This window comes from Saccostrea echinata, unplaced genomic scaffold, assembly GCF_033153115.1.
Source record: "Saccostrea echinata isolate AGI-Se365-2 ecotype Australia unplaced genomic scaffold, CSIRO_AGI_Sech_v1 ptg000001l, whole genome shotgun sequence".
In the NCBI taxonomy this organism is placed as follows: domain Eukaryota; kingdom Metazoa; phylum Mollusca; class Bivalvia; order Ostreida; family Ostreidae; genus Saccostrea; species Saccostrea echinata.
The window spans coordinates 22,579,404-22,596,336 of record NW_026889750.1 but is presented as its reverse complement, the minus strand read 5'-3'; the positions used below and the strand labels follow the sequence as shown (position 1 = coordinate 22,596,336).

Below are 16,933 nucleotides of genomic sequence, written 5' to 3'. Positions count from 1 at the left end.
CGAGGGCGAGTGTAGAAATATCAGTCATTTTATCCACAAGTCTTTACCAATACTGGCAAATGTTGAAAACATTTTGAAAAGGAAAAATAATGTTAATTAGTTAAAACTGAGCGTCAGATATGAGTACCTATGGTAGTATTTTTACGAGCTTCGCATACTTTGTCCAAAATCTACTATTGGTACGTGTAAATGTATTATTTATTTTGACACGATGTTTTCATAACTTAATTTTACATTCAACATGTATTTTGCTTATAAAGTATGAGGAAAGCTACGGCATTCAAAACACCATAACGCGGACAGAGGGTCAAAAGGTTAAAGTTAAACACGTTAAACAGAAGCTGTTGCAATGGCTCTTCCATTAAATATAACTTACCCGAAGGATAATACAGGGATTTTGAAATAAAAAACACCTTTGCAGTCAGAGCAAGTAGTTAATAAAATGTAAATATAAGCATTGAATCATTATTTTTTGAAAGATATAGTCTCATAACTGCAACGGTGTGTGCAAACAAATTTTCATAACGCGCTAACGCGCGTTACTCATTTGTTTGCACACACCGTTGCAGTTATGAGACTATATCTTTCAAAAAATAATGATTCAATGCTTAAATATAGAACTTCGGAACAAGCTTTAATTCATATTTGGCTATCATTTGTTTTAAATAAGAAGCAAGACTCTACTCACAAAAATAATAGGTAATACAACCATGAGAAATCAAAACCATTATATTTTTATGTGATTTATTATAAAAACAACTGTATTTCTATTTACAATATGTACAGGGACTTGAGCAGACAAGATAGTGACATATCTGAAACAAAAAAGATTAATTCGGAAAAGGTATATAATAATAATAATGTGTTGAACGTAAGAGTCAAGAATTTTAGCCTTTCCTATACAGAAAAGTACCCAGAAAAAAAATGGAAAGTGTGAAAGACTATTGTATAATATTGGATTAAAAATATTAATATTAATGTCTGCTTAGTCTATTATTAACTTGACACACAGTGCCTACACAGGAAAAAATTGTCACAGACAATAGAAAAATGACGTTGTCACAGACAACAGACAAAAAAATTATATAATCAATATAAAATACAACTTATTTTTTAAGAAAAGTAAATATCGAATTGAAAGACATGCAGGGTAGTAAAAGTCTATGAGAATTGCTCAGATTTCCTTTCAAAGAGGAAGCTGTTCTCTGTGACGTCATTTACTGGTCACAGTGAGGACCGGAAGTTACGAACATCTCCGGTCTTCTGGTGTGGACTGAATCCAGCAGCTGTAAGGCGACATTCCACCAAACAAGTCCTTTATGTTACCAGAAGCATTTTTCTGCAAGTAAATAAATACAAATATGCACAAACGATAAAACTGCATGAGAAAAATTACATGTATGCGTGTATTTTTAACTTTTTTATGATAAACACAGTAAATTAATGTAATATAAACTGTAAACTTCAAACAAGATTTCTTTTATGTAATATTCTGCATCAATTTTGTTTGTTAAAATATTTGTGCTTTTACTTAGTAAAAGTATTAGACATTACCTGGTTAAACGTTTGGTTGCTGAAAGGCTGAGTCTGAGATCTATTAAGGTGACGCCAGGCGTCTTGCATCTGATTCTGATGACGCCCTGTGTCAGGCATCTGTTCAACACCAAATGGACGCCCTTTGTTAATATAGCGTCTGTACGCTGTGTCACGCTTTGCTTCCATGTCATCTGATTGACGACTTTCTGATGAATACTGTTCAGCAATCATAGACTGTGTAAAAAAAAGTATAAATTTATACTTAACACGTATATACTGTTTTCAAATATGTTTGTATATGCATTGTTTACATTCTGTAAAAACGTAATTTTGCTGCTGATTTAATATTTATATTCGTCTAAAATTCATTTGCACAAACTCTGGAGGGGGGGGGGGGAGGAGGAGGCTTAAAATCAACTATCAAAGTATAAAAAATCAGTAGCTAAATACAATTTCTGTTCCTTACCCAGTCACACGCTGATTTCTTGGGTCTTGCAGCTAGTGACGAGCCAACAGCAGAATCTGAAGTCTTTAGTGAGGTATGCTCAGTTTGTGAAGTCAACATAGAGTTGGGTACAGCATTTGAAAGGTTTGATCCACTCCTTTGATTTCCCTCCTTTGAGATGTGCGTTACTCCAGACGTACATGTATGTCCTTGTGAGTATTTATCTGCAGGAGGGACCCAGCCTTTTGGAGCAAAACTCGGGACATAACTTTGTGGCTTCACATTTTTTGACAAATGCTGATTCTAAAAAAAAAAAAAAGAAAGTGGATACTTAATTTTTAATCTTTTTTTTTTACTGTTTTCTGTCATTCGAGTGACCTTACATGGTTTAGTTTTCAATAAATGACCATACCAAAATGTTGAAATGAGCACTTTTACTTACTATTTCATTTGGAGTTGGAGCCCTCTTGCTGTTTCTTTCCTTTGCCTCAGTCATTGCAGGCATTGGTTGTCGAGCCGTTGAGGCAGTTTGTCTCATCTCCTGAGCTACTGAGTTAGTTAACTTGGACTCTGCTGAGACACTTGTTATTGACTCCCGCGCTGGTGAGGCACTCCTTGGTGCATCCCAAGCTGGTAAGACCCTCCTTGGTGACTCCCGCGCTGGTGAGGCACTCCTTGGTGCATCCCAAGCTGGTAGCACCCTCCTTGGTGACTCCCGCGCTGGTGAAGCACTCCTTAAGTCCTGGGCTGGTAGAGAATCAGCCTTTTTTGCCTCTCGAGCTGGTGACCTAGCTCTGGGTGATGAAGGAGGGCTGTCCAGATAACTGGTTAACCCGAGGTCCTCCAATGTTGGAGTCGGGTGATACATTAATATCATGTAATCAGGAGGGGCGTATCTGTTGATGGGCTTCACTTGCGGCTGAAATAAATTACTGAATAGTAAATTATCAGAATTCCTGAATTTCGCAGCTTTACAGATCTTGGAATATATTACATGTACATGATTATGATATTTTCTGTGTTCAAGTATGCAAATTAATTTACCTCTTTACGCACAACTCTCTGCTGAGGTTGCTGTGCATGTTGAGGCTTGTGAGAAGCAACTGTGCTCATAGACTCAGTCCTTGTATGTGGATGAGTAGGATGCACCCTCTGTTGCTGGGGAATGTTCCCATTCCCAAAGCTAGTCCTTGTCTGAGATTGGTACCCAATTGGGCGAGTAGGTTGCACATGTTGTTATGAGACTGAATTTTTTGTTCTAAAAAAGACCTTAACTTTTTTTAACAGGTTAATTAAAATTTTCTGGAAATACAGTACTGACTAAGTAACCAATTTAGGGGAAAAGGGGGGGTATTAATTATATCGAATAGCAAACATATAAAGTTACGGTGAAGAAAGATTTTTTTCTCTATAACTATAGACTTTACATACATGTACATGTATTATAGTAGCGAATATTCTGTAGTGCATTACATTTTAAATAAATATTTCCTTTAAACACACTATCAATTTAATTCGCTCCAAAGATAATAAATTAGCAGGATATCGGCAGTACTATGTATAACTCTCAGAACTAGTTCTATCATATTTTCTGTTGTAATTGAATAAAAAAAACGCATTAGAAATAAATATTTTCGTAATTTTGCTGCGTAATTATTTGACTTGGATAATTATATCTCCATTAACGATTTGTCGTCTTTAACAAAACATCAAAATGTTGCAGTGCTTGAAGTATTTGCACATTGGCCTTAGTTAAATTTAATATTTCAGCATCGTTCTACATAGGTACAGGATGTGCTTATAACAACATTTTTTTCCAGAGTAATTTAATAAATAACCTAATAGCTAAGTTAGAATAATAAAAATATATATCTTAGATTTTTCCCCCATGAAATAATGATTCTTCAAAGACGATATGTTAGTATTAAATTAAAAAATCCGTTACTCCTTACCAACAAAAAGATAAGTCCTTTCACTTTGGAGTTCCGAATGGCAATGACAACTGAACGATAGGTGAACGCTGAACGCAAGGTGAACGCAAAGTGAACGGAACGAAGAGCGAACGCTGAACGCTTTGTGAACGGTGAACGCGAGCGCACGGTGAACGGTGAACGCAAAACTGTGAACGGAGAGCGAACGGTGAACGCACGCTGAACGAACGGTGAACGAACGGTGAGCGAACGGTGAACGAACGGTGAGCGAACGGAAAAATGGGAAAGTAGAACGTTTCAGGGACTGTACATGTATTGTACATGTTTACCATGGCCGTAAGAACCTGGAAGGGGGGAGGGATAATTTTGCCGATATATAGAATACTATAGAGAGCATAACTACTATATGCTTGTGTCCCCTCAATAATAACGGTTGATGAATAATAACGATTTTTTTGTTTGTTTGTTTGTTTGTTTTTTTGTTTTGTTTTTTTTTTTTTTGCTTGTCAAGGAATTTTTGAAAGTTGATAGTGCCCTCCCCCCCCCCCAACTGAAAATATATGGTTGTGCTCTCTCCCCCCACCCACCCCCCAAACTGAAATTGCTTCCTACGGGCCTGTATACATGTATCAAATGATACTCTTAATAGTGTTAAGCAGTGAGAACTAAGCTTTCATAGTAAGAACTACGCACACTAACTCTCGATTTCCGTCTACATTTTACACCTATTTAATTCAATACTTATGACAATTTGGCCGTAAAATCTTTGTTGAATGCAAAGAACAGTTCAATGGTAATTGATTGACAGTGTCAATACCGGTGTTAAATAGTTATTTACCCCTAATTCCAGCTCTTTAAATAAGGGGGGTAGACGATATTTTTCATTGAAATCGGGCTTTAAAGCATCACCACATTTTAAAATATTCTTGGATATGAATAAGTGTTCTTTGAATCTTTTCTTATGTTTTACTCATATAAAATTAAACATATATTATTAATAAAATACAATGTTTGAGTTGTAAACCCCTTTGAAACTGGTTAAAAAATAAGCACTTTCGCAGTTTTTTGTCTGTAAACATATGTCTCCCCCCCCCCCCCCCCCCCCCGTGTAACACAAAAAGCTTTGGTATGAATTTGTGAAATGGTAGTCCATATTACCTGTAAAAAGGAATTTTTGTCTCACGGGGGGGAAAGATGTTTTAAAAATATTTTCCGTTTTCCGTTGTTTCTATAGTGAAAAGCACAAGTTTTACCAAATTTATAGAGTTATCTCTCTTTCTTTTCCCAACGAAGTAATGTTTTATGAAAATTCATATAAATATGTATATAGATATGAAAAATCATTCAAATGTGTTAACTTTTGAAAATTGACTTGGAGGTAGGCGGGAGAACAAGTTCGCAGTTCTTTAATATTTAGATGTACGACAGCACTACTACGGATGATCTACTGCATGTATGGTTATGGTTTAGTGGGATAGTGAGATAGGATAAGGATAAATTCCTTAGATAAGTGGAGGTTACAACCCTGCATTTCAGGCATAGTATAAAAATTTGGAAGACTGCAGGGGATTAAATATATCTAATTTGAAGATGAAATCTTCGAAAATCTTATGCAATAGCTTGCATGTAAAATGGGTATTTTTGTTTTCGAAATTTCAGTTTGCAGGCTAAGATTTTTTTCTTTTTTACTATAAATGGATAATCCCAACAGCCAGTTTATCTATAGACATGCACACAGGGGCTCTGTTTCAGGATCGCCATAGAAGACCACATAACACACTAAATACAAAATTCAACACTGTCCTGAAACAAAGCCCCTGTGGATATGCAATCCTTAAAAATACACAAAAAGTGACTTTTACCCTTTTATGCACGTTTTGTATCATTCTTTTGTCTGTATGAATCATATGTAACGAGAAATTAAACAAATTCTTCGCTCAGTTTCAGACACGTCTTGTCTCTTCGACTGATGCGTTAGAAATGAGTTGTTACTATACAACACAACGTTCACTCGGCAACTGTTACCTTGACGTTGTCATTGACTACGTTAAACATTGGAAAGTCCCTCTCTCTAAAAATGGAGGGCTGACTAAAATTTGTTTGTTATTATGTGTCAAACTCTAGTTTGAAAAAAGCTATATCATAGGAGCTGTGTCGATATTACTCTAGGCCTGAAACCTCATTAAAGAAAATGCTTGATGGTTCTTTTGCAATAAGCCATATACATGAATGTCTATTTCAACTTACCTTTCTCTAAAAGCAAGCAGACAAAGTAATAATCCATATGTTCATATAAGATAATATTATTTTCAAACTATTTTTGTGTTCGAAACTTATGTAAGAAATGTATCTGTGACGTTGCATAGAATTTGATAAATGAATCATTTCGCGGATTTTTTGTGGCATGTATAATGTAAACAATAAGTGTTATAATTAAACAGTTGAGATGATATAAAAAAATGTGTGGAAATTCAAATATTTCAACCCTTACAATTTTCTTAGAATTTATCTACTTTAAGTATAAATTGACTTTAAGATAAAGCAAGTCGAGTTACTGGGGGGGGGGGGGGGCTATTAAAATAGACTATATAGCTTAAAATTTTATGGATTTAAAAACTATTATTACACTGTAATTTTTAAAAAAGGCATGACAAATATGAGTATTACCCTCTTAAAAGCGCTTTTATTCATCTTCAAGACTTGACTTGCTCTTTTGAATGTAGAAATTTCGTAAAATATTCGCTTGACTGAAAACACGTCTTGTCTCTTTGACTTGTGCTTCAGAAATGAGCAGTAGCTACAACAGACAACGTCAGGCCAAGCAACTGCAACGTCATAAACGAGGACGGGGCCAATGAAATAAGGTACATTCAATACATACCCCCTCCCTCACTCCCACTCCTGGAGTAAAAGAAAGTTCTCATGAACTTGAATCTTCGTTCTCCGGGTTTAATATGTTTAATGACTTACCACTTTGAACCGATAAATTCAACCAGAGGAACTGTAAAGTAAATGATAGTCCATATTCATCGCGTATTTGTCCTTCTTTGCAACATAAACCTCCATAAAACTGATCTTTCAAACAGAATTGCTTAATTATATAAACTTGTTGATAGGTTTTCCATCATTGATTACTTTCTTGAAAAATGTCGACTGCTTATTGAAAGGGAGATTACTCTATTCTATGTATCAGTAAAAATCGCAAACGTATGAGTTATCTTTCTTATTACACAAAACAACAACAGAAACAATGTTGGATGACACATTTTTTTAAAAAATGCTTTAATGAATTTAAAACTATTTAACATGGTGTAATGTATACACGTGATTTGGTCTCTAGCGTAGAATCCCCCCATCCCCCGGTGATTCCTATGTAAAGAGACGAAAAAAAAATTCAATAGCCCCGTTCCCCGCCGGGAAACACGGACCCTTCGTAAGCTATGTATCTGAAGAAATTTGACTTAAAGTAAAGTGACTTGACCAACCCTCCCTCTTTTACGAAATAGGTGGGGTTTTTTGCCGAGTTTAAGTTGATGTGGAACACCCCCATCCTCCTGGAAAAAACATAGGTAATCAAAGATTACAGAGCTCACCTCAACGAATGTTGTCTTAAAGTTAGACAAAGTCCCACACTAAACTAATTATCTAGTAGTGTATATCCCTAGATGCAACATTTATCCAATTTTGATCTGATAGGGCTTGCAGTTATTTTGGAATGGACTTATCCAAAAACTTTAAACTGGTCACTCATCCAGAAAATGTCATTCAAATCCAGTATCTGAAGCAAGTTTGAGAGTGTTCATCCCTTGATGCATCATCCATGCAAGTTTGGTTCAGATAAGCATTATATGTAGTTTCTTGGTAATGGACCAGCTTCAAAACCTTAAGCCTGGTCACTTATCTGGAAAATGTAGGTCAAATCCAGCATCTGAAGCAAGTCCAGTAGTGTGCATCCTTAGATGTATCATCCATACAAGATTGGTCCAGGTGGGGCTTATAGTTACATGTACTTTAGAATGAACCTGCACCAAAAACTTTAACCTGATCACTCATCCGGAAAATGTAGGTCATATCCAGCATCCAAAGCAAACCTGGTAGTGAGCATCTTTAGATGTATCATCCATGCAAGTTTGGTCAATTTAGGGCTTATAGATAGTTACTTGGAAATAAGACCTGCTCCAAAAACTTTAACCTGCACCAAAAACCTTAATCTGCTCCAAAAACATTAACCGGGTCATCCTTTAGCTGAAATTGCAGCATCTGAAACCTTGATTGGTACAATAAAACATACTAGAAGCATCTTTCATGCATCTCTGATTAATATAGGGTATAGAAGTACTTGAAAAGAAATCTGCACCAAAGACGCCGACGCCATCACATAAGCTCCACCCGAAACTTCGTTGAGGTGAGCTAAAAATCCCACATCCGTGCATGAATTTTCTTCATTTCCAAATCACATGATACATACAGTTTGAAACAAACTAATATGAGACAATTTTGGCAATGTTATTCCGGCCACTTCCGGGAGTTATAGTTTTTTCTATAGATCATATAAATTGATTAATGTTATTGACGGCAAGCAACAGAAAATCACGAATAATGATGGATCCCTTTACGAAATAAAGCAGCCATTTTCTTAATGTTAAGAATTTGAATTTGCTGCCTTGTCAATATACTGCTTAATGCAAGAGTTCCTTTACAAGCGGATGATCCATTCAGCAAACCTAGTTTGAGAGCCAAGAATTTATGTAGTAAAAGTAATTGTGTTGTTACCATGGGACAGACTGTACCTATACCTATTTTTACCTTTGGAAAAAACAGTTGACTTTGAAAAAAATGATAAAAACCTACATATAGTTCTCTATACCAAGAAAAATATCTTCAATTAATAAATACTTCAACATTTTAAATAAAATAAAAAGAAAACTTTATTTAAAAATAATGAATTTTCTTTGCTTTCCTTAAAATTATCTGCAAATAATTGTCTAGTCTAATATTTTTTATAACACACACGTACACACACATGCACACACCCTCTCTCTCTCACACACCCACACCCTCACACACACAACCTAAGTCTAATTTTTTGAAATGCAGCATAAAAATAATTTCATTATTTTATTTCATCACGTAAACCAACGTGTGCTGAAGACTATATGTGAAAATAAAATGTTCACAATAATTCAATGTTGAAAATGTGATATTTACAATAAAAAAATTCAGTATAAATTCATGTATTCACAAACTAAAAATGTTTCTTAAAATATACAGAATCGAACTTGCAATCCAAAAATCAAGGATTGTCCATCGTGTAAACAGTGTAAAATACTCTTAATTCTATTCAAAGATTTACAAACAATCTCTTTGGTAGTAATCAAATTCAAAATAGTACTTGTCCTCATACCAACTTCCGGGCACATCTAAATATGTCACTTCCTGTAAACTACATTTCTCTGATAGATAACCATACTCGAAAGTCTTGCAGGTAAAAGCTGCTTCAGAGGTGCAAAGTTCGCGACATTGATCCAGGGTAACATTAACATGTTCCACTCTGTTGTTTTGATGGAGGAAATGGCGACTGTATAACATGTACTGATCACTGTATCCGAGTGAGCAATCTATATAAATAACAAATAAGTATACAGCTGAGGTTGTATAAGTCTGTTAATGATTCAGCTACCAATTATTCTAATCATCGACTTTGTATATATTTATTTTCATGTTGACTGAAAATCAAACCAAAAATGTCCAAAAATCAAACAGAAGACTTCAAGCAATTTGGGGGAGCACATGGCTCAGAGATCATTGTCACTATAACCCAAGGGTTCTTGGTTCAAGCCCCGCTGTGGGTACTTGTTGTTGTGTGTTTTGTCCTTAGACAAGACCCTTTTTTGCAATTATTCAGTCCACTCAGCTGCAATGGGTACCAGCTTACGCTGGGGGTTAACCTGCGATGGACTGGTGATGAAGTTCAAAAAAATAAAAACGTTCACGGGTTTACTTTGCAAAGGGAAAATAAAAAAAGGAATTCTAATCGGAAGTTAATTATTACGCGATATATTGATGTAATAATTATTTTTTTCACAGAGGGAATCGATATCAGTTTTAAACTACAATTAAAACTATGATTTGTACTTACTTGCGTCACAAGATTTCAGTCTGGGGTTGAAGCTGTACCCCGCCCCACACCAGCAATGCCCGCTCCGACACTCAGAGTTCCCAGTGACACAGTCTGAATGATTTCTACATGTGTCCCCTATATAGCCAATGCCTGCAAATAAAAATGCTTATGTTATGCCATCTTTAAATAATTGTTTGGCCCTCTCCCGACCGATCGCGACTGGCTAAAAATGTCCCGACTCAAAACTCTTTTTAACATCCAGGAAGCAATTATTTTTTATGCATTCCGAAAAATAGATTTTGAAAATTCGGCATTGAAATTGAAATTTTATGAGAAAAACAATTTCACCTTCCTACCGACCCATTTTTTCATCCTGGGTCGAGAGAGAGCTAGATAGAATGTTCTATCGTTAAAATGATAAATGTCCTACGGACCCGGTTTAACGATAGAATGTGTTCTGTGTATTGTCAATGTAGCAAAGAAAATACGGGAGATAACTCTATCTCAGTGCATTTACTATGAAAAATCCCGAGAGTTCCGAATGTTAACATGGTGTGTAAATTTGAAACGAGTAAAAAACGTTGATGAAAAAGTGTTGAATTCTTCCATTATATGGATTTAATTTTCAGATGAAAGGTATTACAGTATCTAAAAGGTTTGTTATGATTAATTTGACTGTTCTTTCACTAATTTTCTCCAAAATCGTTTCGGAGCGATTCTGCAATTTTCTGCCACATTACGGGTATATGGGAGGCATTCTAACTGTGGTGAGGGCCTGTCCCGAGACATAGTTAGATTATTCTAACTAAGAGAGAGCTTACAAACATTATTTTAAAGTTGGCCTTAATTAAACTTTTTTTTGGAAAAAGTAAAGGTGAGGTCTGTCCATGGATTTAAGAGTACTTGCAGTGCTTTATTAAAGTGGCATGGTATTGATTTTGGATATTTTTGACGATGCCATGCAAGTAAAAAACGAATGGCTTAGGGTGTTAAAAAATATTTATTTAAAATATATTTCGAGATATTGACACGTACGCTACATTATTGCAGCTAATATCGAGATATTGACACGTACATCATTACACAAACATATTGGTAATGAAAGATGCTATATGTATGATTATGTATTATCGAAATACTTTTCATGAAATATACAAGACATTTAATGACACAGTTTCAACGAATATAGGTGAATATCAGATTTGTTGTAATTGCAGGTCGACTACACTTTTGTTTCGAATTCGTATTAAACCGGTTTTAATCGTATTTGTATTTCCTGAAGGAATATTTATAAATGGTGTTGTCCTCGAACTTAAGAAAAAGTATGCTTTCTCGAATATTTATTATCTCCCTTTGAAAGAGGACATGGCCCTTCATGCGAACAAAATTAAATCCCCTTCACTTAAGGATGTTGTGTGGCAAATTCGGTTGAAATTGGCCCTATGGTACTAGAGAAGTCGAAAATGTGAATAATATACAAATATATAGGCCAGACGGACGGACGCCGTACATTTTTCAAACAGAATGTCATTTGTGGCTTCGGCTCAGGTTATCTAAAAATGACTAATCCTGGCTAATGAAATCATATTTTGTTATGTAATAAAACATAATTGAATTGGGCAGCAGGCTTTGCATATATAAGCTCTCTCCATAAAAAATATATAGTTAATCAATTTACGGGGTTTTTCCTCTTCACGACAAGAATTTAAAAAAGTCCGTCTTATTCAACATGCATATGCAATTAAATAATCAAACTTGATTTTCCGAATTAGATTGACTTTTATTTTAATATAATCATCGAACTTTCTCTGCAATGACAGTAAGTCATCTGCTGTGGAAGCAGGCTTTAAGAAATCTCTGCATAAAGTGTAATACCTTTGCTTCTCCAATTTTGCAGTTAAATTAAAATTTAAGAAATTAGCGATTATATTTTAATTTGGACTTCACTGTGCTATAAATCACAGATACGTATTCAACATGAGTGAATAATTGCACATTGTGAAAAAGGGTCATTTCACTTTTTTACCATCTCCTAATTTAAGAGTGAATTGGAAGTCTAATTTCTATTATCAGTTTATCTGTGTGAAATTCTACTTGAACAGATATAATTGCGCAAACTTGGAAGTTAGATAATTCAACTGAATATTAAAGTGGAAAGAATATACATAAAGAATATTAATTTATACATAAAATACATAATACACTGTATAAAATTTTATACATAATAGTAATGAAAAGTGTAACTGAAAGATAAGTTTGTCAAAATTTCCTTACCTCTCTGTGACACAAAGTACTGAGAACCAATGTCAGTCACAGCCCCTGAAACCTTTCCTAGAGTAATGGAATGTAGTCGACATTCAGAAGAAAGTGGTGAATAAAAGAAGCTAACACAGGGATTGCTGTCAAGGCACAAAATACTACAATAAATGGCTGACTCTACTCCGTGACGTGTTTCCAGAAGACGGTCCTTTACTAAAAGATTGGACAGATTTCCTCTTCGAGAACTTGATTCAGACCGTATTTCTGACGCGTTATTGCCACAAAGTAATATTTGAATTAAAATATAACAATAGGATATAAAAACAGTCTGTAAAACCAACGAGTGAACCATTGTGTGGAAATCCTAGTTGGTTTAAAAATCAAAACTGAAAAAAAAAATCTTACTGAAAATGAGTATTTCAAAACTGTTCAAGATGTTTAGCCAGTGTTGGCCATTTCAATTTAGAATCTTTTGCAAGGAGAAAGTTAACAAAAGTGTTAGGTTTAATGGTTTGAACCAAATTTTGACCGAATTTTACCGGAATCTGTTGCTATAAGATTCCGCTTTCACTTCTAATGATTGTAATTAACAAGTCTCAGAGAGGCGTCTAAATACACAATTGATCCGTTTGGAAGGAAATCAGCCAGTATTAACAGCTATTAATTTCAGAAATATTTTTTTTAAATCAATTTTGATCAACCAATTATAGAGAAATCACTGCAGTAAATATTGGCGTGATTGACATTTTTCTTTGAAACCAGTATCTGGAATAAAAACATTAGGAGGGCATTTAGTCGTTGCAAAATTATTCGGAAACAGAAAATTCACTCCTTTAGACACCACACGATTTTTTTCCAGCGTCAGTTCAAATCCATTAATCGAAGAATGAATAATGTTCCACCCGAAGCATCATCCCAGTTACCCTTTACCAGTTTTAACAAGTTTGAAGGAATTCTCTGTCTCTTTTGAAAATATTGAACGATCGCAAGAGATGAATCATGGGATTTTATAAACGAAGTGAAAACTCTTTCAACTCACTTCAGAATCAGTATAGTAGTAACATTGAACATCCCCATCATTAGCATTATAGGATTGGTAAGATCATCCCCCTATAAATATTTTAAATTTCTCAGAGTCTATTTAGAAACTCATAACATTCAACCTACTGTACATTTAATGCTTCCTATGCGTTTCCGCAAGTTTTTTCCATTAAACAAACTTGTTTGGCGTCAAGAAAGCAGAAAATGAGACTTGCTTCTTTTTTACTTAAACCGTCTTCTGATAATGAATCTATTATTCTAGGATAAAGAAAATGTAGGATTAAGCATAGGTGCTTGAAAATTCAGTTTATAAAACTAATTCCTTGTTATAAAGTTCTATTTTTCCTCTCGTCTACTCAAACAATCACTGCATTGAATACCAGAAGAGTAATTCGAGAACAATGATTAGTGTTTGAACGCTAGTTATAGTGATTAGTGCATGAACATAATAAAACGTTGAAGATAAAAAATTAATCAAAATAGTCACTCAAGCAAGAAATGTAGGTTACTTACAATTTCAAAATCATGCACCATTTAATGTGTACTGTAGATGTACTTTTTACCGCGAGGTATTAATATAAGCAGAAACAAATTTTCCGCAGAAATTTGTCACAGTGTACTTAAAGTACTCATCATGTGAGTAAGTTTAGATTGGACTTAGTTTAAACGTTGATCTAGTCACTATAGCATAAATTGTAGGTCAGGTGCAACATCCGTAAAATACTCGTACTTGAACCGTTCATGCACGTTTGGTTGGGATACCACTTTTGATAAATTTGGAATGAAAAGTGCATGTTAGCACTGCGCAAGTGGTTTGCGTTTGTACATGTAAACAGGTGATGGAGTAAGTTATTCAATCATACATTTAATTCCATCACAAAACTTCGTTGTGGGTGGAATTTTATAATAATCTTATGGAGGTGCATTTATTAAAGATCAAAAAGGTTAAGCGTTGACCTTGCCACTAAAGTTTAACATTGCATACTAATGTCATTGTGATTAGACTATAAGCCTAGAACTCACACTGAGACCAAATAGTAAAACAATGTAAGGTGTTATATATATTCATATCTATCCTCGTCATTAGGGTTAATATTGCAATTAGAACAGGTCAATTTTTTTCCATACTAAATCAATGCACGTACATGAATTTGTTATAAATGACAAGAAACACTTTGAAGACCGCAAAAAAATAGTTTCATTCTTTACGCATTAAAAAATCTCAAAAATGTGCATCTTAAAATGTGTACCTTAAAAAAACAACTCAGCCAGAGATTAGTTTAAGGTAGGTCGCTGGTTTACAGCTTAAAAATTCTTACGAGAAAACATATCCTGAAAAGAACTGGGTACGTTACGTATAACAAGACGGCACTGTCTCCAAATTTGATTTCAGTTTTATACAAACATGCCTTCGATGTGTCCTTTCAAGAACATTTTATTTTTCAAAATTATCACATACCGTTTTTCCGTCAAGATGTCTCGAAAATGGGGAGTTTTCTTTAAAAATTACAAATTTTGACGTGATAACGTCATCATGGCGTTACTGATTTTAACGTTACGTTAAAAGAAATCTGTAAATTCTCTGAACCGGAAACTATTTACTTTAATCTGCCTTGTGTTCCAGAAAACAATTTTGAACTTTTATTTCAATTCATCGTACATGTATCTTTGATAGCAGGAAGGAGTATAATAATTTGTAGGAAAATATAATTTTATTACAAATGATTTTATCAGACAAGTAATGAAGCTTGATTCATCCATACAGACGAGACAAGGTGGGTACTTTTAAAATTTGTATCATGTATATATGTGCGCGTGTCAAATTTATTAAAAAAAATTATGTAAAAATTTGCTAGACTTCATCAACCATTTTTCGCATGGTCTTTGAAGTTACATTTAAATTTTAAAGATGTATGAATCAATTAAAAAGAAAATTGGAACGTTCCATATAAAATTGTCAAAATTGGACTTTTGGGAATGAAAAAGCCATCAACCCCTCCCCGTTTTCCTTACCAACAAATGGTAGCGCTATTAATTTTGTATCTTCTATTGAAAAAAGTATAAATTACTCACTATTTCAGAGTTATGAGGTGTCTGTTAAATTGCATTAATTTTTCTTTGATGTTAGGAATCGTTATTTATTCATTCCAGTGGATCCTTTTTACTGCATGGTTTATGTCCAATGCACTAACCAGGAATAATCCCCAATATACTTACACACATTCACTTTCTATTTTAAACTACAAGGGGAGACCAGTTATAAGATGTTACTTACGGAGTCCTAATTGATGAGGCGATTCCAAGTTTTTTCCTTGTTTAGCGTCCATCCTAAATTCGAAAACCTATCTCCCTATCCGAGAAAACACACAAACCAAAAGGAGAAAAACACCAAATTTTCAGAACAGTTCTAGAATTCTTATTATCATTTGGGACCTCTCCTCGTAATAAAACTAAATTTTAAACTACTAGTTTATTGAAATTAAAAAAAAAACACCACTTAAAAAAGAGAGATGTCAATTCCAAAAGAGTAAAATGCATCTCACAGATTCGTATTTGTTGATTTTAATTTGAGTTAACTTTGTGTTTGCGTTTCAAAGCTTTGTGTTTGTCAATTTTAATTTGCGTTTGTTTTTAATTTCATAACCTCAAAAACCAATCCGACGCTATATTATACGCTGCACATAGAAAAAAAAACTTGAAACAGCCTTATCATAACGCGCGTTACAAACCTTGAAAATTTTTACTTCAAATTAATTAAAACCGTGAATCCCCGAAGCCTTTTAAAAAACGTATGCGATTTGTTTAGATCCATTTCTCGACGAAAAAAATAATTTATATGGCCAGTGCTAATTTTAATTTTTTAAGAGACAAGCACGCTACTTTGCGTGTACATACTCATTATTTGATTAACAAACTCGAAAATTACATGCCTAAATCTGCGTAGTGAATTCGACAGAAAATGTACATGAATTCTCGGGAGGGGATTCAGAAGCCTATAGTACATTCTAACGGGCATAATTCCCTAAAAACTAAAATTTATAAAAGTAAGGATAAAGTATGTATGTATGTTTTACATATAGAGTTTATCCACGTCGACTATGAAAATCTCCGCCTGTCGTCTTCAAAGAAATGCAGCATGAAGCGGCAGACACTTGCATTGATATCGATCAGTAAAAGATCGATAAACGGCCACAATCGAGTGGATATTATTTTGTTGGTCCTCATTAAAGTGCATGTATAACTTGATTATCAGTAACCCCCCCCCCCCCCCCACACACACACTTCTATTTAAATGGAGAAAAAATACATGTACAAATCATCGAACACACATATAAGAATCAAAATTCATTTTCACGTCCCTTTTGATATGCTACATAGAGATTTAATTTCTAGTTCAGTTATCAAATTATACGAAATCTGATGTTATTTTGTTACTTGTCAGTTGTGGGAACAATAAGTAGAACACGTCACAGTGTTTCTTATAGAGTTATCCTTGCCATTCCTGGATTATATCGTTTGATTATGTTTGTTTTTCATTTTAATGTCTGACTAAAAAAAATCTTTAAAAATATACCTTACAAACTGCTGACATGTATTACA

At 34.4% G+C, this 16,933-nt stretch overlaps 2 protein-coding genes across 2 annotated transcripts; both read right to left on the bottom strand.

The window, feature by feature from the left end:
- Positions 1-765: 765 nt before the first annotated feature.
- LOC133201072 (uncharacterized) lies at positions 766-3,206 on the bottom strand. The gene is made up of 5 exons (XM_061336901.1): positions 3,026-3,206; positions 2,424-2,900; positions 2,003-2,284; positions 1,555-1,770; positions 766-1,339 (listed from the first exon to the last, which is right to left on the bottom strand). Exons 1-5 carry the CDS (start codon positions 3,092-3,094, stop codon positions 1,244-1,246), a joined length of 1,140 nt encoding a protein of 379 aa, XP_061192885.1. The 5' UTR covers positions 3,095-3,206; the 3' UTR covers positions 766-1,243.
- Positions 3,207-8,868: 5,662 nt separating this feature from the next.
- LOC133200968 (uncharacterized) lies at positions 8,869-13,299 on the bottom strand. Its single transcript, XM_061336805.1, has 3 exons — positions 12,308-13,299; positions 10,052-10,183; positions 8,869-9,530 (listed from the first exon to the last, which is right to left on the bottom strand). The coding sequence occupies exons 1-3, from the start codon at positions 12,642-12,644 to the stop codon at positions 9,262-9,264; spliced, it is 738 nt and encodes a 245-aa protein (XP_061192789.1). The 5' UTR covers positions 12,645-13,299; the 3' UTR covers positions 8,869-9,261.
- Positions 13,300-16,933: the final 3,634 nt, after the last annotated feature.

What these genes read in the sequence shown, in the direction of transcription:
- LOC133200968 (XM_061336805.1), bottom strand. Translation starts at nt 12,644, where the DNA reads ATGGTTCACTCGTTGGTTTTACAGACTGTTTTTATATCCTATTGTTAT. An exon ending in GTACTTTGTGTCACAGAGAG is followed by an intron (nt 10,184 to 12,307) that starts GTAAGGAAATTT and finishes TTTTATTTGCAG; the next exon opens with GCATTGGCTATATAGGGGAC. An exon ending in ACTGAAATCTTGTGACGCAA is followed by an intron (nt 9,531 to 10,051) that starts GTAAGTACAAAT and finishes TTATTTATATAG; the next exon opens with ATTGCTCACTCGGATACAGT.
- LOC133201072 (XM_061336901.1), bottom strand. Translation starts at nt 3,094, where the DNA reads ATGAGCACAGTTGCTTCTCACAAGCCTCAACATGCACAGCAACCTCAG. An exon ending in AGAGAGTTGTGCGTAAAGAG is followed by an intron (nt 2,901 to 3,025) that starts GTAAATTAATTT and finishes AATTTATTTCAG; the next exon opens with CCGCAAGTGAAGCCCATCAA. An exon ending in CTCCAACTCCAAATGAAATA is followed by an intron (nt 2,285 to 2,423) that starts GTAAGTAAAAGT and finishes TTTTTTTTTTAG; the next exon opens with AATCAGCATTTGTCAAAAAA.